At 36.5% G+C, this 24,359-nt stretch overlaps 1 protein-coding gene across 1 annotated transcript in view; it reads left to right on the top strand.

Moving 5' to 3' along the window:
- Positions 1–2,599: 2,599 nt before the first annotated feature.
- Positions 2,600–24,359, top strand: part of LOC105044831 (uncharacterized) — a 33,843-nt gene continuing 12,083 nt past the window's right edge. The window contains 13 exon segments of the mRNA XM_010922858.3: positions 2,600–2,859; positions 2,861–2,875; positions 5,390–5,488; positions 7,358–7,509; positions 8,253–8,325; positions 10,353–10,475; positions 12,701–12,809; positions 18,854–18,933; positions 19,171–19,252; positions 22,398–22,537; positions 22,650–22,760; positions 22,848–22,964; positions 23,097–23,186. Coding sequence (XP_010921160.2) covers positions 2,749–2,859; positions 2,861–2,875; positions 5,390–5,488; positions 7,358–7,509; positions 8,253–8,325; positions 10,353–10,475; positions 12,701–12,809; positions 18,854–18,933; positions 19,171–19,252; positions 22,398–22,537; positions 22,650–22,760; positions 22,848–22,964; positions 23,097–23,186 — 1,302 coding nt within the window. The 5' untranslated portion in view covers positions 2,600–2,748.

Consider the following 24,359-nt stretch of genomic DNA (forward strand, 5'->3'; position numbering starts at 1 on the left):
ATAAATGTCAGACTGACAAATCAAGACGATAAGAGGCGTTGGATTGGTTTCCAAAGCATTCTTTCTTGATCTTGACCTATTATAAGTTCTTGATTCATGGCAGAATGGTTTCTCATCTTGGAAAAATCATATGGATGCTTCCAATCCAGAGAAATGTAAACTATTTAGCTGGTTATGCTACAATAGAAAGGACCTAGTAGATATGAATGATACGGTGTCGATCGATCACTTATTGCTTTGTTGCACTTATTCTATGGAGGTTGGAATTGGTTATCACACAAAATGCTGATTTTGGACCTACCACAAGACACAGAAGACCTCTAGCATGAATGGAGATTTAAACACAAGAAAATTGTTACTCTCGGAGCATTGGATGTAATCATATTGGTGATACTGTGGACTTTGTGGAAAGAAAGAAACAACATTTATTCCATTCCGAGGCCAGAAGTCTTCATGAGATTGTTCGGATAAATGTTTTACTCGCGAGAGACTGGACAAAAAACTCAAATGAAGGTGAACTTCATTCTTCCCTCTCAAATTTCTTCCCTAACTAGTGACTATCTTAGCAGATCTCTCAAACCTCGTTCACTCCCAGGTTCCCTGCATGGGAAATTACTACTACACAGGTTTTAAAGTGGGGCATGAAAGTATTGGTTTGTATTAATGCCTCTAAACGCACCCAGCTACCTTCTTTTCTGCCACCCCTTGTTATCTTTATGTTGTTTTATCCTCTTTTCTCACACCAACCGTAGACACCTTATTTAATATTATTATTATATATAATATCACATGGGGAAAGTAACTTACTGACCCCATACAGTTAAAAAAAAAAAAAAAATTGAGATCTCAATCCAACATATATAATGCGATAGAATTGTCTCAATTTCTTGTAAATCTTTAAATTCTTATTCAATCCAGTCTAATATTATTAATACAACATGACCGAATTTGACTTAGCTAACCTAGTCCTACCTTAATATATCAATTTATATTGTGCCTAACGGAAGAGAAAGAAAGGTGATAAGAAAAGCACACTAGCTCAAATTGAAATTGTATTAGTATATAAAATTTGGTCATAGCTACTATTGGTACATTTTAACCGATCTTTGGTCACATGGCAACATTAGAAGAGATCAATATCTTACTGATTTGCAAATTATATGTAATACTACATCAGCTAACTTAAGGACTCACCAGCATTACTCTAAATCGGATTGGATTGTTACCCAATCTGATATTGTGATAGCCAATCTGCCACTTAGATCATATCAGGGGTACATTCGATTTTTTGACTTCCCTTTTGATCAGTAAGACTTTGAAACAATTATCTTCCAACTATGTTATAGCTGTTATTCACGTGAGATAACTTACAACCTCTCTACAGCTAGTTATTCTGTTATAACAAACTCTTAATAAACTAGACGACTATTCATAATTGTTTAACAAATAAGATTCTCTGACTTAGATGGTTACTAACAGCCTAATAAACTCTCTCAATGACCTAACGATCTAGCGAGCTGCCCTATATAAATAGAGATAGGAGTCTCTTTAGAAGATAAGTCAGGACTCACAGTTTCTGCTGAACTCTCTCTATTTCTCCTATTAAAGAGAATTTGAGTTCTCTCCATTTCAATCTAATTTTTTTGCTCTCAATTTTTTTATTTTTTACTATTTGTTCTCAGATTCCGACCGACTTAAGTATTGAAGAGTCTTAAATCGGAGGGTTCCTCACTAGTTTTAGGATTTCTTTTGCAGGATCGCCAGCAGACTTCGCCAATCTAATCCTTCACGGAACTCTAGTTCAGTTATTGATTGATGTCATTTTTTTTTCTTTCAGAGCTTCATAGCAATAGTTACTAACCATTCCTCTTGTATTAAAACAATGATTCCATACTCTCTTTTGCTTGCATGGCACAATACAGGACCTAATTTGAATGGGATTAGAGGTGGGTTAAAGCATTTATCTTGTCTTATATGCAGGATAAATGCCAATCTATACCAAATTTAGGGAATCGTTTAGATCAAGGATTTCCTCGCATCCCTGGAATTCTACCATCTCTACATTTTATCTTCACTTGATCAACGAAAATACCAAAAAAATTCTTCACTCTAAAAAAATAATTTAGAATTTGGGGATATTTTTTTAATGTAAATAACAACTAGAATCACTATGCTATCCTATTAGATACAGATTAAATAAAAACAAAATTACTTATTTCAACTCCAAATTTTGCATCACCTTTGCTTATTTCACTGGTTGTACCCAGGGATAACAGCAAATCATCCCCGAATTGCTTATCCTGCCTCCAAATACAGGCCTTGATACGAGTATTAGCCCTCTCAATTATCCAAGGATGGAAGCAGGGGACACAGCTGCCCTCTCTGCCCTAGATGGCGGTGATCGATCACAATTCGCAACTGAAGATACATGGTACATGCAGATCACTTCGTTAAACATGCTATCAAGCCGAACACGTCTCAACCTGTCCTCAAGATTCGGATACATAACGAATTGTTGAGGCGTCACAGCCCAAATCTAATTATTCCGCCGGACCATTCTATCGACTCCTTTTATTTATTTACATAAATAACCTGGTAACCCGATACGTTCTTTGAGCAATCCTTTTCTCTCTCTGCTCTCACCTTCTCGTCTCTCCGGTTTCAGATCGGAGAAACGCCTCCCTTCTGTCCCGTCTCTCTCTCTCTCCATCTCTTCTCCTCTCTCCGCTTCTCCGAGGAGAGGAAACAATGTTCAAATTTCTCAAGGGTGTGGTCGCCGGATCCGGCGCCGGCATCAGGGATCTCCCGTACAACGTCGGCGAGCCCTACCCCTCCGCCTGGGGCTCCTGGACTCACTACCCGCGGTACCGCCAAGGTTCCCCAATTTCCCATCCCTCTCCTCTCTTTATCTTGATTTATTCATTGGATCGTTGTTATGATGCTTAGAAAGATCGCATCTTGATTGGTACGATAATGTTGAATCTGGCTTGTCATCATGTCAAGAAATCGATTAGGTTAGAAGGTTGTTTTCTTTTACTGATTGGAATCTACGTATTGAGAATTTCAGCTTTTTTTGTTTCCCCTTCTGTTTTTTCTTGATTTATTGATTTCTGTCTTGCTCTTCACTGCGCTTTCTTGATTTTTTAAACTGGGAAAGATCTGCGATCTTGGGATTATTAGGGGTTTTTTAGAATTGTTGGGTGTCTTGATTCTGATTCGGTTACGGGGAAGGATGAGATCAATAAGTGCACAAAAAGATTGTGCTTTGTTTCACTTGTCCTGTTGAAAACCTCTCGTTAAAGAAGTTGTTCTGAATGTGTAGGATCTTTTCGAGTTATTGTAATAATTTTAGAGGAAAAAATCAAGAATTTGGTTTGCACTCGTAAAAATTTGTTGCTTCAGTGTGACTGCATCGGTGAAGTTTGACAGACGTGTTTGTTTTCAACTTAGGAAGTTCGCTGTTACCAGACCACACATTGTTCTAGTGGTTGTTTGGTATGACTGTCCTGGTTATGTGTTGGATTGAGATCAGATGAGGGGTGAATGAATGTGTTAGTTTGAGGTTTTCTTTGAGATTCATGGCAATGAACATCTTCCTCTGATAAGGCACCCATAGTTCTTGAATCTAAATAATCAGCCTTTTCTATTTTTATATTGCCGATCAATAACTAACAACCACTATTCATGTGCCAAATCTCCTCATTCGCATGCTTCTGAGATTATGACACTTTGCATATTAGACTCTTTAACATGATCTTCTCACAAAAATTGCTTCCTAGGCTTGGCCTGTACTTCTTTGATTTCCTTTTACCTAGATGCATCACTGTTTGCACTGCTTATGACAATTACCGACAATCACTATTGAAGCGCCAAGTTTCCTCGTTTAGCATGCTCCTTAGGTACGGATGGCAACGGGTAGGGTATGGGTTGAGTTGGCCAATACCTGTACTTGCTTTACAATTAAAAACTCCATACCCATTATCCGCCTCATACCTGTGTTGGGTCGGATCGGGTCGGATCATGTCGGGTTGGGTAGAGGTGCGAGTTGGGTCGGGTAGATTAGAGGGGTTGGGTCGGGTTGTATAGGAAACTCATCATGTAAACATTATAAAATAGTTGTAATTTTGAAAGAAGAATTTCGATTAAAGTTATATCTGGTCAGATTCGGGGTGGACCATTACCATTATTCGGGGTCGAATTCAGGTATTTTTTCTAGAACCTATGTCATTTCCGGATTTTAATTGGGTTTAGTATAACCTACCCCATTCAGGTCGGATCGGATCGGGTACTCGGTGGGTCGGATGAAATTGCCATTCTTATCCTTAGGCTATGACATTTCGCTTATTAGACTCTTTAACATGATCTTGTCACAAAAACTGCATCCTAGGATTGGTCCATACCTGTTCTTTTGCCTTGATGCAACACTGTTTGCACACTTGTGATTAGTTCTCAGCCCAATCCTAAGTTGAAAAATATTTTCTAGTTCTATCAGTAAGGTTTAAGAGAGACAACTTAAAGTCCTTAAAAGATAGGTGAAATCCTAATTTCAATCTAAATGCCAATGATTTCTCTTTGAAGGGAAAGTGATGATGATATTGCCTTCTTCTTTCTAATTAAATAAAAAGCCAACATTTAATGAAGGGAAGCCTATGGCAGCTTTTTGATTATTAGAGGGATAGAAGATCAAACCCAAGAATTTTTTTGCATGCAGGCTTATTAGGAAGTCAGGGACAACCCATCCTAAAGCAAGCTAGAACTTGACCCCCAGAAGTTTGTTCATCTAGTTAGTGCTACAAGCTGCAGTTCTATCAAAAAACCATGCCTTCATCTTCATTTACTTTTGCTTCTCCATTATAATAGTTTCTTTGTTTCTACCTTCTATTAGTTTCAGAAATGTCATGCATCCCTTGCTTTGTTATCATTGTTTTTACCACCACATGATCTCCAATGCATCCGTTTTATTGCTAATCATACAACTTGTCTTATCATTTTGGATCATAGAGCTCATGGTTATGTTGCTGTCTTAGTATGGATCTACTGTAAGTTTGTTCATGCCTGCATACAGCTGTAACAAACAGCTTGACATGTTTCCCTTGATCAGAAGCCAGTTATTTTTCTTACCGCTACGAAGGGCTGAAAGACTATACTTATGGAATGCCACTGATAGCCAGCTCTAATGTCATGGATATGCCATACTAATGTTTGTAATTGGCTTCTTTTGATGCTTTCACATTCACTGCAATTTCATATGTGTAGAGGTGTATTTATGCATATATTGAAAGATTTAGTGTTCTATCTTGACTTGAGGAATACATGATTGTACCATATTATTTTTTTCTCTTTATTCTTTCTGTGTTTGTTCCTCAGATTCTATTGTCTGTTTTTCCAGGATGATGGATCGATGGTATCCATTTTTTCTCTTTCAGGAAGTAACAGTCAGGATGGTCACTTGGCTGCTGGTCGCAATGGTGTTAAGCGCCTGAGAACTGTAAGTTATGCATCATATGTATCTGTTGCTTGAGTGTGTAAGTTTGAATTTAGGCTTTGTGTCTGTCTCATTTTGTTTATCTACTTGAGGATCATGGGAATGCTTCTGAGCTTTCAAGTACAATTAGATGACAATCCTATATCTTTCTCATTTTATTTTGTTTGAGTATATGTTGCAACATGATTCTCGTTAAAATATCACAACTGCATTGGAACAAGTTTATTTTTTACTAATTATTTGCTATTTAAGCATGAACCTAAACAATGTCAAAAAATGACTACAGGGTTAGGATGATCAGAATCTTGTGGTTTCTCATCTTGTTCTTCTTCTTCCTTTTTTTTTTTTGGGGGGCTATGACTTTAGATGAAGTCTTTTCTTTTGTTCGGTTAGCACTATTTTCTATTTTTCAGCTTTGTAATACAAATTTATAATCAGTAAGACAGACTTTGGTCTTGTAGCAAAGCAGGCATAAATCTTGGAATAAGACCTATGCCTGCCAACAGACTTTATAAAACAATCATAAGTAAGGAATAGTCATGCTGGTCAAACTTGTTTATGTCAGGCATCACCATTCCAAGGGGAAGTTATTATAAGCTATTCCTGGCATAAAGCTATCAGTTGTGTCAACTTTTTACTTTTTTTAGGGGAAAACAAGAAAAAAAAAAGAATCCAAAAAGTGATTTGAAGAATTATAACCAAATAAACAATATAGCACATGTCATAACTATTACCATAAGCATGACTTTTGCTATTCCAGATTTTTCATATGTGTGAACTGATGCAGCCTAAATTATTTTGGGAAGTCAAACTTTCTTTGGGGATATGCTATAGGCCTATAGCCTTTATTCTTTACTACATTGATATGCACCTAAAGGACAAGTATTATCCAATCATGTTGGGTCTAATCCTTGGAAAAGAAATTTTGGTTTTGGTAAATTTGTTAGTACTTACTTCAATCTGCACATCTCCATATAATTCCTAGTGTTAAACATTTGATCTCCATGTATACTCTCATACCCACTATGTAATTGCTAATGCCCACATGTCTGTCCTATTATAGAAAGAAAGTTACAAACTTGTCTCCATTTTACCTTGTGTTAACTAACTTATGAATCGTTCAAATTTTCCTTTGAAGGTTTTTCTGGTGCATCCATGCTAACAATATCACTGTTATCTCTATTATCCCTATTCGAGTTCTTTTTGTGTTAATATTTTTCTCCACATAATAAAGCTTGTAGTCCTTGGTGTTCCTCCTGATTGTGGATTCCATTTGTTTGGTTAACATCCTTACCGTTGCTCATATTAGCACCTTGTCATTATGTCTCAGTGTTGGGTCAACCCAAGTGGCAAGCTGTTCCTTTGTTGGAACCAAATTTTTTCCGTTTGGTGTGACAGTCCTTGCATGTTGTTCACTGCAAGTGCTGCTTTGGTGCATTTCTCACAGAGAGCCCTGTAACCAACCCATACCCAAAGTTTAATAAAACCAGATTCAGTGACAATTCTCATTTTTTCTGGGACTATATAACATTAGAGTCTAGTTCATCTTTTCGGATTTTTTTTTATTTTTTATTTTTATTTTTTAACCTGTTAGCTACATATCAAAGTGTTCTTTTTTCCCACTTGGCTAGTTAGGAAGGCTACCTTCATGTAAATTTGTGTTGGATCCATGATAAAGGTCTTTGCTATAGAGTTATGTAAATGGCTTCTTTGGTCTTTAAGTTCCAAATTATTTGCTTTTCAGTTTGGAATTTGCCTCGCATATTGGTTGTGAGATTTTAATTTTATATTTCCTCATAATGGGCACATGCCTGTGATGTCTTAACTAATTATGACGGGCTGGCTAAGAAGCTTTATTTTGGTACCTTGCAGGTAAGGCATCCAAACATCTTGTCTTTCCTACATAGCACTGAGGCTGAAATTGTTGATGGATCTACTGCAAAACATACAATTTACATTGTAACCGAACCAGTGACACCCCTTTCAGAAAAGATAAAAGAATTAGGTTTAGAAGGTACCCAGAGGTATATGAACTCCCTTTTGCAAATTATGCTTATGTTAGTACTCCTATTGCAGAATCAACTAGGCACTAATTTTTGGTAAGAAGTATCATTCAGTGCAGACTACACGAACACTATACTTAATGGATCATTGGGGTATTTAAAGTAACAATCTCTTTGTCATTTGTTTGCATCAGTCAGTTTTTTTTTCCCTTTTTTTTTTGCTGCCATTAATCCATATTAGGCAAAAAAATTCCTGTCATCTGCTAATATCTTGGCATGGTAAAATGAATTAACTTTGAATTGTTTCTATTCTGATGCACATGTTGTTTCGTTTTTTCCTTCAGGACCTAAATTGTTTGAAGTTCTATAATTCCTCTTGTATTATAACCTTTTTCGCTAAAGATGACAGTACTTGTGGTCGCTCTTTTCCTTAATTGTAGAAGGGATGTTCCCATCTCAGTTTTTCAATACTGGAATGACTTTGTCTTGTTGATGTATGAAATCTGTGGTAACATAATGATTTAGTGATCTTTTTGCTGGTTTGTTTGGCGGTGACTTCTTTGCATTGGCAGTATCAAAGTAAATTTTATTTTATGTTAATGACGATGTTCTCAGATAGCTTGGGATTATAATTGAATCGTAAGGGTTCCTACATAAAATGCGGAAGCACAGTAGTTTGTGCATTCTTCTAATATATATAATTAGTTTTGTATACATTTTATTTTATGGGTTTTCATGTTTTGTTATCTGTCGTTGACATGCAGGGATGAGTATTTTGCATGGGGTCTGCACCAGATATCAAAAGCTGTGAGCTTTTTAAATAATGATTGCAAACTTGTATGTAACTCTGAAACTGTTGAATTTGTCACAATGTCATCCCATATTAAGTTTATAATGCCTTCTGCATTTAGTCAATATCATTATCCATTGTCAATTAAGACTTATCATGCCCGTTGTTTTTCCTTCTATTAGTCAGTAAATGTCCAGTAGCTTGAGTTCATTTTAAATTGCATTTTCTTCAAATCTTTTGACATGTTTACGCCCCACTGTCACTTGTGGCTTGCATATGCTTAAGTATACGCTGGAAGAGGATGGTGTTAAGCAAAAATAGCATTCATTTTTCTACAAGAGAAGGGAGGACAAAGAAGAAAACTTTATTCTGAATCCTACTGCATTAGGAACCAATGTGCATCTGTCTGGTAAAAAGCTCCCATTATCTAGAATCTCAATCCTACCGCTTAAATCAGACAGAGTGACAAGTAATAGATCCCGACACACTTATCCAGCCCAAAGGGCTTATATGAGCGTATAATAAAGCCAGGATTTTCTTTTATGTGGTTCTGCATTTAACTCTTTCACTTTAGACCTCCATGATGAACTGTTGTAAATTATTAAAAAAAATAGTATGTTATAACACTGGAATTGCCATTAGGCAACCTATTTGAACTTCAAAAAGGGACTTTGTGGAATAAACTCTGAAAGTAACTATACATGTTACTTGTATAAAATGTCAAATCTCATAATGTCACCCAGTGACCTAGAACTCTTTCTTCCATGGTCAAAGGTTTTGATCATAAATCATCTGATTATAATGATCCTGTAGGTTTGATTGTTTGAACTACCCAACTATGACTTTCAAGTGATTGATGTTGGCAGGTGATGGGTCTGCTGCTTCAATTATAAATGAAATGGAAGTTTGAGTATGTTGGATGCTTCAACAGATTCTAGAAGAGGAAGGCTTTGCTTCCTCTGCCACATTTGTGTATGAGTAAATAAATGGAAGGAATATGGAGCCCCTCAGAGAGCTGTGTCCTTTGCCTGTCAGATTAGTATTGTGGTGTTCAGAGATTGGATGCAGGGATGTTGCATGTCAGTGTCATAACAAGTTTTTAATACGTTGTTGTAAAAAGGCTTCTCACCAACTTCTCTGGAGAAGATCAAAATGGATCCACTGAGTCATGGGGGCAAGTTGGTGGAGATGCATGTACAGCTGTTTCTCAAATGCCATATTTTAGGAAAAGGATGATATTCCTTCTTTGTCCCTATGAGAGAAATATTTGAAAAAGTGCCATGGATAAAAGGTCAGGTGGATGAAGGCAATTAATTAGCAACAAATGTCGTTCCTAGTTTGAATGTCATCATCTAGTTCGTGTGTTACATCCTGACAAAGTAATTCCTATTCCTAGGATCCTTTTCTCTTTAATCCATCATGTGATCCTTGAATGTTAGTATGTCAAGTATGATAGGATGGAGAGTTGGTTTGGTTTGAAATTAACATGTGGCTTGTGCACTTTTGTTGCTACAAAATTCTTCAATTAATTGCTAATGGGTTGAAACTTGTTAAGCTGTCTTAATGGTGTAACAGTTTATTTGTGAAATTGAGATAAATATAAACTCTTGATTGTGATGAGCTTGTATACCTTCCCGACCTTCTGAGCTGACCATGTAAGTTGCAAGTGCCATTCTTAACAGGAAAATCCAATGCCACGCTATCATATGAAACCATTCGAGTATATTTGTTTGGTCATGCATAAGAAGCTCCTATCTCCTAAGTCCTAACACACTGAATCAATATCTGTAGTGCTTAAGTGAAGGTTAATGCATTCCTTTTTCATTTTTTATTGATCTTTTTTTTTTTATCAACAAAACAAGAGGGTTGAGGAATACTATATTCTTCATTGTTGTGGCACATGTAGCTCTTACACAAATCATCTCTACTAACCATCACAGTTTTCTTAAAATTTCAAAGTCTCTAGGGCTTTCTTCTTGTTTAATTATATGAATGTGAGCCATTATCTCCTTGCTGGATTACAGTACTAGAACTAAAATTGCTATATCTAAAGAATTTTGTACTACTATTTCAGGTTCATGGTAATGTCTGTTTGGATAGTGTCGTCGTGACTCAGTCATTGGACTGGAAGCTGCATGCCTTTGACGTCCTATCAGAGTTTGATGGGAACAGTGTAGCTTCTAACAGCCCTATGCTGGTGAGTTCTGTTTTATTATACAATTGCTTGCTTCCATTCCTCAACTTTTGATTGCTCAGTTATCAGAATGCTTTAGATAAGAACATTAGCGAAGTTTGTTTATATAATTCATGTAGTAAATTGGAATTGACCTGGTTCTATATTGCAGCTAAATCAGAAAGTTTCAGAAAATTAAAGTACAGATTGAAAAAAATTCAAAATATATGTATATAGCTGCTTACTGGGGTATTTTCTGGACGTTGTATGATCGCTCTGCCACCAATCTTTTCTACCTCATGTTCTTGAATCATTTTCAGTTTTTTTTCTAGCAGCTTAAATAAGGTTATTTTATTGCTGAATTGGAAGATGGAGTTATCTGTAATTACTTAATGATTGCACCTTTCTATGGTGCCAAAATTTCGGGTGTTCTAAATAGTCCAACACTCTGGCCCTAAAAAACTTGACATAAGACACTCCTAAAGAAGACATAAGAATACAATAAATATGATTATATATACAGATGTGTGTGCACACACATTTTCCATAGACGTGAGCGCGCGCACACACACATATATATATTTGTATGTATGTATGTAAAACCCGTGAAGGTGATCTTGGAAATGACGATGCCTGTGAATGTTAAAGGAGTCAGATCCTTCCTGGACACATTGTAACTGATGTTTAGAAATAATTTTTCTATATATCCTAGACTTGGTTGTTATTGAATAAAGTAAATGATGACGCCTGTGAATATGAAAGGAGTCAGATCCTTGCTAGGACATGTTATAACTAGTATTTTAGAAATGAATTTTTCTATACATTCTAGACTTGGTTGTTATTGAATAAAGTAGTCAGTTTTTTCTTCGCTGTGCCCTAAAGGATAAATTCATTTCGGCACCTTGTGTAGATATGTCAACAAGCAAGGACTACTGGACTAAGTTGACTTGACTAGTCAATTGTACTTACAAAAAATTAACATTTCAAGCGATATTGCATTAAGGAAAGGAAAATAAAAATATATGATAGTTCAAAATTTGCACTAAAGTGTCTTTTGATAGGATTATAAAAAGCTTCCAAGTTTTGGTACTTGCTGGCTGCTATAGGTAGGACACTCCATTTTGATGGTGACAAAAAACATGCATTTCATATCATTTTACAATGATTAAAAAGAAGATGAATTTATGACAATTTGAAAACTATAAGGAGATATCGAACTTTCTATTGCTGTTTAATACTTGAATCAATTATGTGTTAATGTTTTAAAACTACCACTGAAGTGCGCTTTTTGATGAGAACTTCAAAAACTGTGCCAAGTGCTGCCACTTCTAAGTTAAGCTAAACACTCGAATTTTTGGGGTGTCTTTGAAGTGATGTGCCAGGTCATGTTGTCAAGTGTTTTTGGAAATGTCAGCATTCCAAATCTAGAAAAACAAAAGATGATTAAGTAATGCTGTTGCTTAGCATGACACAAACATTAGTGCTTACATGAGCAGTTTGAGAAGACTAGTTATTCTAATTTGGAGCAACATCATTAACTAAAAGCCAAGGTTTGCTTCTATGTAAATTTATAAAAATCTTGTATGTTTGTGGTACTATTATGTTAACCCCTTGGTTGTAGCTCAAAGTATGTTAAGCAAATTTCTATGTCCGTCTTATCAATTCTTTACAAATTACAAGTTTTGTAGGCTGGCATATTTGGCTAAGATAGTATCATAGGAAATATCTCCATAATTCCCTAGTATGCTTTGAATATGGGACATGGGAAGGAAGAGGGAAAAAAATATCATGCATATGGCCAATGGATTCATGTATATTATATGTAACTCGTACCTCTATGTTTTTTTTTTTTTGGTATGTGTAGGAATTTGTTGTAGGAAGTCATTTAGTAGTTATAAACTGTCTTTATGTGGCACTTGGTGTGTATGGTTCTCCTAATTCGATAAATTTTCCCTTTTGTTAATGATTTGATTTCTTGGATCAGTTAACAAAAACTGGTAACCTCCATATGTATATAAATTTATGTTCCTTCTGGTTATGGTGTCCAATTTCTTAATGTTTTCATGGGGAAATCTTTTGAATAATTGCCACTTATCTTTTTTGGTACTAGATGCAGCAACATGATGAATTTCAAAATTTGATAAATATCTGTTTTCTCTTTGCTGGACATATTATCATATGTAGTCTTCAAACTTTGGTGGTAAATATCTATTGAATTTGATAATTTTGGTTTTCTGTGCTTATTTCAGCAATTTGAGTGGCTGGTTGGATCACAATACAAACCTATGGAGCTATTAAAGTCAGACTGGGCAGCAATTAGAAAATCACCTCCATGGGCAATTGATTCATGGGGATTAGGTAAATAAATTTTTGCCTGTTTTATCCGGTCAGTCTGTTTGCTTGCACTGCATCTTGTTCTTGAGCCTGGAGCCACTCATGGCTTCACTAATAGCACATTCAGTATTCTTCAGACTAACCTCATTATCAGATGCTTATTGCAATATTCACATTTCAAGGGCATTTGGATTTCCCTGTGTCATATCGTGACATGGGTGGGAAGCAGTATGAAGTACTTGATCGGTTGAAAGTGGAAGTGGGAGAGGGTGGAGAAGTAGGAGGGATTTGAGACGTTGTGGATGGTCTTGATCACTGTCAGCTGCTAATTCACAATGGGACCTTGTAAACTTGCTGATCGTTACTCGAAAGATGTTAAGAAATACAAGTTAAAAGCCACAATGGGAGTAAAAGAAAAAAAAAGACAATATTAAAATTAATACATTACTTCCTATGTTCTAAAAAACCGTTGGTGGCAGAAGGGTGGCTAGAGGGCCACCTATTGCCTTAGTGCTAGGTGGGCACTCAGAGGTCAAGGTGGCTCAAAAACAAATGAATTAAAAATGTCAGTAAAGATGGTGAGAATCTACAAAGATATAATGTAATAACCCAATACCTCACCGAAAGGGCCGGCCAGAAAGTATTGTTTAGGTTCTTTGGCTTTGGGTAAGTAGCTAAGATTTTCGTAGCTTATAGCCAATGTGGGATTGATGGGTTCTCACATATTTCTTTCGTTTAAGTCTTGGTATCTTTAGCCAGGTTAAGGGTCCAATTTAGTCAAATTCAATCACAAGCACCACATCGGTGCATGATTCATCCTAAATAGGCCCATGTTGCAGTGCCCCCAAATCTATGTGAGCTATAAGCTAATTCCACTCTGATACAATTTTTCATAAATCAAGACCTTATCCAAAAAGGCTAGGTAGAAAGTATTGCTTAGGTTTCTTGACGCTGTGTAAGTATCCAAGATTATCTTTATGCATACTCGATGTGGGACTAAACACACGCTCGCACGAGTTCTTATATACCCACTATTTGAGTTGAGCATGTGACGTGACTGTACATTTCGTAGGGCAAGATCTAAGAGAATATGCAAGATTAAACACAACCTCATCATTATTGGACAATGTGAACCTCAATACAAAATAGGATAGAATAATTCCATCACTAACAAGCAATAAAAGCTGTCCTATTACAAATTTCAATTATTTGATGGGTGATGCTTTATAACCATTCCTCTTCTTACTAGTAATCCCAAACTATAGCCAAGTACTGAGCAGCATGCATCTTTGAAAAGAAAGTAATAAAGTGGTATTGAGCTACCTTAGGTTTTAAATTACGTGGGACGGAGGTCTCTCAGTATCTCTATGGAATGGGACGTCCTGCTATTCTATTCTGTCCCGTCCCGACCACTATCTCGGTCATGCATCTCGATAGATATCCTTCTTTTCTCTTCTTTTCTTGTTTTTTCTTTTTTTTTTGTCCTTCTTTTCTTTCTTTTTTTCTATCGTTTTTTCTCTTTTTTTCATTTTGTTTCATTTTCTTATCCCTTTCTCCTTTTTTTTTTCATTTTTCTTATTCTTTCATTTTTCTTTGTTTTTGTTCTTCATTTTCTTCTTCTTCTTTTCTTTCACTTTTTTTTTCTTTCTTTCTTTATCTTCCTTTCTTTTTTTTTCTCTTTCTTCTTCTCTTCTTACATGGATGGCTTTCGGAGTCCTGACCCTACCCTGGTCCCATTCTCTCATAAAAATAGAATGGGACGGCTGGGATACCTCCTATCCCATTGGTGCATAAAATCTTGGAGCTAACAACTTTGTAGGAATCACCCTCCACACACCAGCATAGATAATCTAATAATAAAGATTAGTAGATATCTATATCGAAATAAATGAATTCATCATGAAATCACATACCAACTATCGAGCACTTGTAATTACTATTGAAGCAAGCCAATATGTAAATATATCATAAATTATCAAAATAAATACTTTATTGAATAGGGGTTTCAAATATCTGCCATTTTCTAATTAGTGCACTTTGGATCTGACAATAATTAACTTCTCGGCTTTGGATTAACCTAATCACACTCCAGCTTGTGATTGGCAAACCATAATACCACATTGCTGCTAGAGGCGAAGCTATCCATAATGTAATGCTCTGGTTCGTAAATGACAATCTATGGTACCATTCCTCTCAAAAGAGAAAAAAAAACAATCCATAGTACCACATTCTTGCTTGTGGCGAGAATATCTATAATATCATGCTCTAGCTCGTGACTGATAGTTCCGTACGATGTTCTTGTTCATGGTGAGGCTATTCACAATGCCACAATCCATCTTGTGATTAGCAATCTACATTAATGTGGCTAGTCCAAATACCTCTTACTCAATTGTCCAATTATACAAAATCGGTCTCTTTGGTTTGGTCTATATTGGCTTTTTTTGAAATCCAACTTGGTGTCGGTTTGAGAAAGGCTTGGACCAAAAAATGCAGTTTGGTTGTGGTTTAAGTTCTTAAAAAATCAATTCAAACTAAACCGACTTGACCCATATAGCGTGTGTGCATGCGTGTGCGTGTGTGTATCTATGTATATATTCATTCATTTTTTTAATATTTTCTCTTATATATAAAATGGATTTTTTTTCTAAAATTTTATGTTTGGACTTAGCCTGGCTCATTTAGACCAATCCTTCATTGAATATCAATTTGATAAATTGAATTGAACAAAACCGAATTAAAATTTTCAGGTCAGTGTCAAGCGGTTTTTGTTGATGGTTGATTCGATTTCCTTTTGATTTCTTTTCGATTTCAAGAAACCAAGTTAAATTAGTTTGATTTCGAGCATATCTCTATACTAACTGACCCAAACTATGCACACCCCTATTGCTAGTCATGGGCTGGAGTGTGATATTGTGGATGCTCTTGCCACAGACAGGAATGTGGTATTATGGATTGCCATGCATAGGTTGGAGTGTGGCATTATGAATAACCTCGCCACAGACAGAAATGTGGTATTATGTTGTACCCCTTATAGATTGGAAGGTGATTGTGGTCAGTCGAAAGCCAGGAAGCTAACTATTGTTGGATCCAGATTGTGCTAATTAGAAAATGATAGATAAATTATTTGAAACTACTATTGAATAGAATAGTTATTTTGATCATACATGATATATCCTTTTCGAATAAAATTATTATTTTGATGATATACGATATGTTTATATATCGCTTGTTTCAGTAGCAATTACAGGTGCTGAATAGGTGGTATATGATTTCATTTATTTCAATATTGGTTATCTGCTAATTTCTAGTATTAAATTATTTATATTGGTATATATGTGGAGGTATTCTTACCGAGCTGTTAGCTCATGTTGCTCTATTATTTTTCAAAGTTGTAGGATGCTCAGTATTGGCTGTGGTTTGGGATTACCAGTGGAAAGAGGAATAGTTAAAGTGTCACTAATATCAGTCAAATAAACAAAATCTAAAATTGGACAAACTTTGTTGCCTCTTAATGATGGAATTATTTTATCTTGTTTTAAAATAAGGATCACAATGTCTAGTAATGTTGAGGTTGTTTTCAATCTGTAGGTCTTGCATATTTTCTTGGGTCTTGCCCTAGGGAATAAGGGGTTGTGTCATGTGCCCAGGCAGTTGTATGTTTTGGGTGTGACATATAATGCAGTAGATGGAATATAACTTTTATCAAATAAGATGAAATAAGAGGCTATCAACTTGGCAAAGTTCACTACCAAGGATTTGTTTGGATAATCCTATGCCATCTAGTAGGATTTGTGGGATTGAGAACATTAGATCTAAGAGAAAGAGGGCCTGGGGAGGAGTTTTGAACATTGCATGAAGAAAAAGGACCCATGGAGGCCTTTCTTTCTTTCTTTTTTTTCTTCTCTCTTAGAAGTAATGGGCTAGGGAGATCCTGTTAGTGTGGGCTGTCCTAGGCCTGCTATCGTTTAGTGCTGGAAATCCTGTTCCCAATCCTACGGATCCAGCAGGATTATCCATATAGGCTTGATTTGATAAACCTGTCCATCCTCATACTTGAATGGTGCAAATCAAGGGTGTCTATTCTGTCATACCTAAGTGGGCCATGTAAGCTACTAGGATCACCATTTTTTGTACATTGTTTGTTTCATAGTGAGTAATGAAGATACAAAGAATTCATATTAAAGACCTGAGATTTCATAGTCATCCATACAAATAATGCGAGATTTCTTTAGCCCTTTGTTTCCCAAGTCATCCTTTTTCCTTTGGAAAGAGGTAAAAAGAGGTATTTATGGGTGGTTTCCATTGAGACAAACTTCTTAATGTTTAAACTGATGGCACTAAGCCTGAGGTCGGTGCTTTTGGTCTATTTCATTTTGATTGATATTTTTTATCATAAGTATGATTTTCCTCCTGAGGGCCTTGTTGTTGAGATAATCTTTCTGGATCTGGTGGGATGGGTTGGAAAGGGATAGAGCATGAGATGGGGAGGGAGAGTACAGGAGGCCACGGGAAAGAAAAAGACCTCTCAAAGTCCTTTTTTTCTTTCTTATAGGATGGGGGCTAGGGATGGAGCTGGTTGATGTGGGCATGGCCCTAATGGTTGTCCAATGTCACCCTAATCTATGAATCCATTAGGATTGGTTATAGCTGTTCTTGTTGGATTAACTCAATAGGTCTTGTTGGATTAATTCGCTTGGGGATAGTAGGATGGCATATGTCACCTACCAGATCTGGCTGTTTAGGAATAGCCTTGTGTTCGATGCTGAGACTGTGCTTATGCGGTGTGTGCTGAAGAGCGTCCGCTGCTTAGTTGCAGAGTGCTACCATTTCGATACTGTTGCCTCCTATCTTCCCATCCCGAGATCTTGGGACTCCCATGCTGCACCTGCAGCATCCCGGAGGGTCATTTTCATTCCTAGGAGCCTCCTTCCTCAGGGTTTGTCAAGGTTAATTTTGATGGCAGTATTAGAGATGGTAGAGGTAGTTCAGTCTTTGTGATCCGGGGCTTGGATGCTAGGCTTTTGGTGGTGGTGGGGGGGGGGTCACAGCTCTTTAACCCTACTGCTCTTGATGTCGAGTTTTATGCACTTCGGTGGGCATTATCTATGCGAGGTAGGAGCTGTAGCTGAGAGGATCTTCATCGAGAGTGACTCTATCACTGTCATTGCCTGGATCCGGGATGAGGCAAGCATTTGGATGTTCATCCATTTCTCTGCGACATCTGGAGGTCCCTTCGCCAGTCCACTGAGATGACCATTCGACATGTTTATCGGAGGCTAACAATGCTGTAGATTGGATGGCCTCCTTCGTTGCCAAGCATACGGGAGAGTGGACTTGGCGGCAAGGCAACGCTTGCCCCCAGGCCCTGAAAGATTTATTGTATTTGACTCTTTGGGCTGCTCTCTCACTAGAATGGTGTGACCACCGTTTGTATCAAGGAAAAAAAAAGGCCTACTTTTCTTGTGCTCAACGTGTTTTGTTTGTAATGCCAACAGGTAATAGTATTATTCTTCGTGTCCGTATGTGTACCATCCATAGGTCCTGATTTCCATGAGAAGAAAGAAAGACCTCGCAAGGGTTTTTTTTTTCCTGCAGCATACATGCTCGGTCGGGGTGAAGTGGGTTGATTTGGGCTGAGCCCAAATGGTTATCCAGTCCACGAATTCGGCAGGATCGGTTCCTGCTGTTCTTGCTGGATTACCCAAACAGGTCTTAAAAGCTGCTCTTCTTGTGTTCAATATGTTCATTTCATTATGCCAATATCTAATATTATTATTCTTCATGCTTGTATGTCTACCATCTTATGGGGTAACACTCCAAGGACATGGCTGTTTTGTTTTTGTAGAGCACGCTTTGCTTCATAAGGGGTGGCTTGAGCCAACCTCGTTGCTTATCTAAAAATGTCGGACTGAAGTGTTAGAGTGATGGCTAATGATGATAGGAATTAATTTAACGTATGCAGCATTTCCAATAAAGTTGCTTCTTTCATATTGCTCTTATCATTTTCTGATGCGATTGACTCCCTGTTATGCTGGTTTACATGATAGCATGCATACATATTTTCTCAGGGTGTTTAATATATGAACTATTTTCTGGTACAAAGTTGGCCAAAACAGAGGAGCTGCGTAACACTGCTTCTATTCCCAAGGTTGGTGCTTGTTACTACGAAGTGTCTTTGTTTTCTTATCATGTTTCTATTTTCCTTTTTTTTTCCCTCTCCAGATTTTGGGGGAGTAATTTTTGCACGATTTTTTTAGCACATAATCTAAATGCCAATTCTTTAAATTATAAATAATGAAAATCCCATCATCTTGTTCATATTGGTAGTATTATATCACATTATTGGTGTTAACATCCAGTTATGTAAATACTTTTTGTCTCCCAGTCGCTACTTCCAGATTATCAGAGGTTGTTAAGTTCCACGCCATCTCGCAGATTGAATCCGTCAAAGCTTATTGACAATAGTGGTAAGACATTTTCTTGTCAGAGTCTGTAAGAGCTCATTTTTCATTTTTGTTCGTAACTTTATATTATAAATTGATGCCTGAATTTCTGGAAACATCACAACTGTTCTCTTGCATCATTTGCCACTTGCTAGAACAGTATGTTTCTATTAATGTAGCAGTGCTTTGACTTGCCAGATATGGCTACCCAAAACCGTCGAACTGTTTGTCCGAAATCCTTGGATCATTTCTCAACAGTTTGTGATAATATTCTCTAAGTTCTTTTTATTAGTTAGAGAAATAGAATTGAGGGAGAACCAAAAAGCAATAACAGATATAAAAGACCTGAATGGATGAATATATATGTTCTGTGAGACAGCAAGGACTACAGTTATCACTACTGATTCATGTCAAATGCATGACAATTTATCCACAAAATGTTAGTGTTAATGGTTTTCTTTGTTGTAGTAATGTGTTAATGCTGTTAATTCCTTGGATCTTTTTTATTTGAAAATCCTCATCACTCTCCTTTGTTTTAATAAGTTAGCATGGCAACTTTGGATCAATTTTCGCTCAGTTAGACATTTTTTTATTTCTTTTATATGGTAACCGACTTGCCTCTTTTTGGACAAGATATGTCAAAAGTGTAGAGGGAACCTTACTAGGAGGTCTGTGCTATAATGTGGTGGGACTGTTTGACTTATGCTGTGGGGTTGATTAGTTTGATACTTTTGTGTTGATTGGAGCAAACTACCAAATTTGGTCAAGCATTGGAAGTTAATTTTGTTTAATAGTTAGGGAAAAATGAGTGGCTGGACATTCAATTGGGAATTGGTTTGGAGGTTTATCTGAAGAACAAAGACCTTGAGAATCAAGAGAATTGTTAGAATTTTGGGAAACTTACAATACTTTGTATAGTTTGAATAGGCTTGTAAAACTTGGGGGAGAGGATGGATGTGCATCCCGTATCATCCTTCTGGGCTAAGCTCATCTGGTCCCCATTATCAGTTAAGTCTGATGCTTACAGCTTATATCTGTCATGTTTAATTAATTATTTGAAATTTGCAAGGCTAAGTCACATGATAATCTCTTTTAGAATGTACCATTCTATTGTTTGAGATGAAAGCAAGGTTTAAAATGATGGCCGTTATAATGCTGTAAGGCTGTTATAATGTTTTTGGGCCTCCTCTGTCATGTTATTACAATAATAACATGGTAAATGATCAAGGCCACTATAGTGGTCTGTTATAACATAAATACTGGCTACTCTCTTCATTTGTATGGTTTCCTAGATAAGATAGTGTTCCTTTTTAAAATTCAATTTTTTAAACCAAATTTCCCTGCAAAAGACATTTACAGTCTTAAAACAATAATATTTCTTTGTTAGCTGAAAGTAGCTTGGAAAGTAAATCTGTTGTTTTCTGTTATTGTTTGTTATTTTCCTTTAAAATGCCATTATAATTGCTGTCATAAAGTAACTATTGAAATGGTTAATAGTAGTTACTGTTGGGGTCCGTTTTAACAGAATATCACTGTTATTGAAACGTTGGATGAAAGGGAACTCTTGAATTTGAAGCTTTTGTGGTTGAAGTTAAGCGGTAGTGGTCCAGGCCCTCCAGGGTTTTTACTTCTCATGTTCTGGGTAAAACTCTTTGAAATTTTTGAGGTCTATTATTTTTTTTTAATAAAGCTGCATATGGTAAAGGAGGGCATCATTGTTCCTATCTAGCAATTAGGAAGTGGTTCAACCAAGACACGCCGAACTGACCTGAACCGCCTGGTTCGGGGTGTACTGATTTGGACTGGTGCAGTACTGCATTGGTTCTTTGGTTCGGCTCGATAAGGATTCTTTTTTCTTTTTCCTTCTTCCCTTTCTTCCTTTCTTTAATTTTCTTCTCCCATCCTACTTTTCTTTCTTTCCTTTTTTTTCTTCTTCTCTTCCTTTCTTTCAAGGAAAGAATGGAACTGGTGAGAATCTCACAACAAACTTGAGATCTAGTTCACCTAAGAAAAAACACTGAAGCTGCTAAATATATGTACAGAAAGAAGCTAGCATTATATATTTTCCACCTAATAGACAACCGACACCACAAAAGCTGCATCTGGTAGTATTTATACTAATATTCGTTATCTGTCTCATGCAACTACACTAACTACATTTTCTGCAACTCATCTTCATAGCTTCTTGAATCACATGCTGGAATCATGATCACTAACACTATGCCCTTTTAGCTTCTATATTATCATTTGCATCAAAGCTCCTATAACTCATTACCTTTAATTAATGGTCACTTACCATTACGCGTTATCTCAATTCACCACTTAGATCATTCCTCTGATTATCTTGATCCATATTTTACCATACAATAGAATGTCATCAGTGGATGCACTGTACATAATGAATTAGTTCATCTCATGGTAAACTTTAGTTTTACAATTCACCTTTGGATTAAAAAATCTAAAATGTTTGAGCAGCCTTAAAACAATCCTGAAAACAAAAAAGAATTTAAAAAAAGCCAAAAAAAAATGTTGTACATGTACTGAATCGCTAATGCATTTGTGTGTACCAAGTGTTGATACTTGGGACAGTATGTTTCATTGTCATACCATGCTGGTCAGATATCAGTATGGTACGTAGTACCGAAACTTTGGACCTTGGGTACAACTTTATGCGACTTCCATGTCACTTATTCATTTTATTTACATAAGTTTGTGTTGGAGAGACTAGTTTTCGAGCCAGTAGTTTTCGAAGTGGAGTGCAATAGCTCTCGATCATGTTTAAAGTGATAATTGTTCCACTGTTTTGTTTCATTTGCTAATGTTACTTCCATTTGGCTGCAACACTTCGGTATGTAGGGGTGTCAACAACTATGCGTAGATGCAAGTGTCAAATCACCAGTTGCTTCAGCTTTCTTGCTCTTGAAATAGGGTGCATCGAGATGACAAGGCTTTTTTTCTACATTTACAAGATTTAATATTTGTTTTTTTTTGTCATCTTATTCTACATATGGTTATTAGCAGTCATAAAAAATCTGAAGTCTTTTAAAGATATCATTCCTTCTGCACATATTTTTTCAGTTTTGGGCTGGTTAGACCAAACTGTTTTATGCTTATTGTTTTTCAATTTGGTGGTTGCCACTGAACGCTGACCTAGGTTCCATGTTGGCAGAATATTTTCATAATAAATTGGTGGAGACTATTCAGTTTATGGAAATTTTAAATTTAAAAGATAGTGTCGAGAAAGATTCCTTTTTCCGCAAGCTTCCAAACTTAGCTGAACAGCTCCCTCGCCAAATTGTGCTGAAGAAGGTACTAAAATCTGGCAGTTATAAGTTATACATGTGGCTTTAGAGACCACAAAACTCATTCTATCATTTTAAGCAATAGAAGTTTAACACATTTTGCACTTTGGCTGTTACAGTTGCTTCCATTGTTGGCTTCTGCCTTGGAATTTGGTTCAGCTGCTGCTCCTGCCTTGACTGCATTGTTGAAAATGGGTTCTTGGCTTTCGGCGGAAGAGTTCAGTGTGAAGGTCAATTATCTCTTTTACTATTCTAACTTATAATTTAATTATTGCAATCTGGATCACTTTTAAACCATCTAATCTTCTGTCTTATAGGTGTTGCCAACTATCGTTAAACTTTTTGCCTCTAACGACCGGGCTATTCGAGTTGGGCTTCTTCAGCACATTGATCAGTTTGGAGAATCATTATCGGCACAAATTGTTGACGAGCAAGTATGCTTCAGTGTGAACATATTGCATGCCATTCAACAGCTCTTACTTATCATGAGTTCCAAAGGTTTTTTTGCATTGAATTTTTACAAGCTAAGTGGATATCTTGATTTTTATTAAGATGCCTTTTTATAGGTTTTTCCTCACGTTGCCACTGGTTTCTCCGATACTTCTGCTTTCCTTCGTGAGCTGACATTAAAATCCATGCTTGTTTTAGCACCGAAGGTATGCAACTTAATGAAAATTTGTTCAGCCCAACTTATTGGGACATTTGTGTTTAATTTCTTTTTCATAAAATTGCTAGGGCATGTGATGTTTATTTTCCATGATACTACATATGGTATATAATCATGGTCTTTTTCTATGCATGGCTTTTCATTTTTAAGAAAGTTCTTGAATTGCTTTGAATCACCAGAGCAAGTACTTGCTCTCATGCTTGATTTTTCTATGAAAATTTATACGCTTATTATCAAAGAACTAACAAGAAGAAAAGATAAAGTCATGATTAGAAAGTATTTTAATGTAAGAGCAATTTGGCTTAATTGTTTTAACATGCCTAGTGGAGGATTGATGTACAAACCAAGGTTTTAAGTCTTGGCAGGGTAGAGGGGCATCCTGACTGTCCTGCCCCAATTCTATGAGAAATTGGGACTAGGATGGGAATGGAACTCTGAAACCCTTCCACGCGGTGAAGAAGCAAAAGAGAAAAGGAGAAAGAAGGAAAGAAGAGGAAAAGGATGAAAGAAAGGAAGGAAAGAACTCAAAGAAGAAAGAAAGGCAAGAAGAAGAAAGGAAGGAATAAGGGGAGAAGGGAATGAATGAAAGGAAAGAAGGAAGCAGATTAAAAAATAAAAAGAAGAAAATGAACAAAAGAAAGGAAGGAAGAAGAGAAGAAAGAAAAAAATAAAGAAACAAACAAAGAAAGAAAGAAATAAAAGAAAGAAGGGGAGACAGATGGATGGTGCCTACCAGGATTTTTGAAGGGACTACTAGGATAGGGCAGGATAGTGGCGCATCCCATTCCATGGAGAAATTGGGACACCATTGTCCCACGGGATTTAAAACTTTGGTACAAACTGCAAAGGGCTTGTAAGGAGGTTGAGACATGCACAAGACTACAAGAGTTCTTTTTCATGATGCAATGGTGGTTCTATTGTGTGGTGTTCATGTTTCGATTGTTTCATTTTTTTTATTTGTGGATGATGTAGAGTTGATTGAATGAGTATGTAGCTGAACACTGAAGTAATTGTGGAGGTGGAAAGTTTTTATGATATGGTTATCAATTTATCCCAAGAAGAGAATATAAATTGCAAATTTAGTCCAAATATAGCTGAACGGCTGCAAGTGAACAGCTTCTTGCAAGAGACTGATCAGAATTTTTTACAGCCTGAAGAAGAG

Source organism: Elaeis guineensis, chromosome 5, assembly GCF_000442705.2.
Source record: "Elaeis guineensis isolate ETL-2024a chromosome 5, EG11, whole genome shotgun sequence".
In the NCBI taxonomy this organism is placed as follows: Eukaryota; Viridiplantae; Streptophyta; class Magnoliopsida; order Arecales; family Arecaceae; genus Elaeis; species Elaeis guineensis.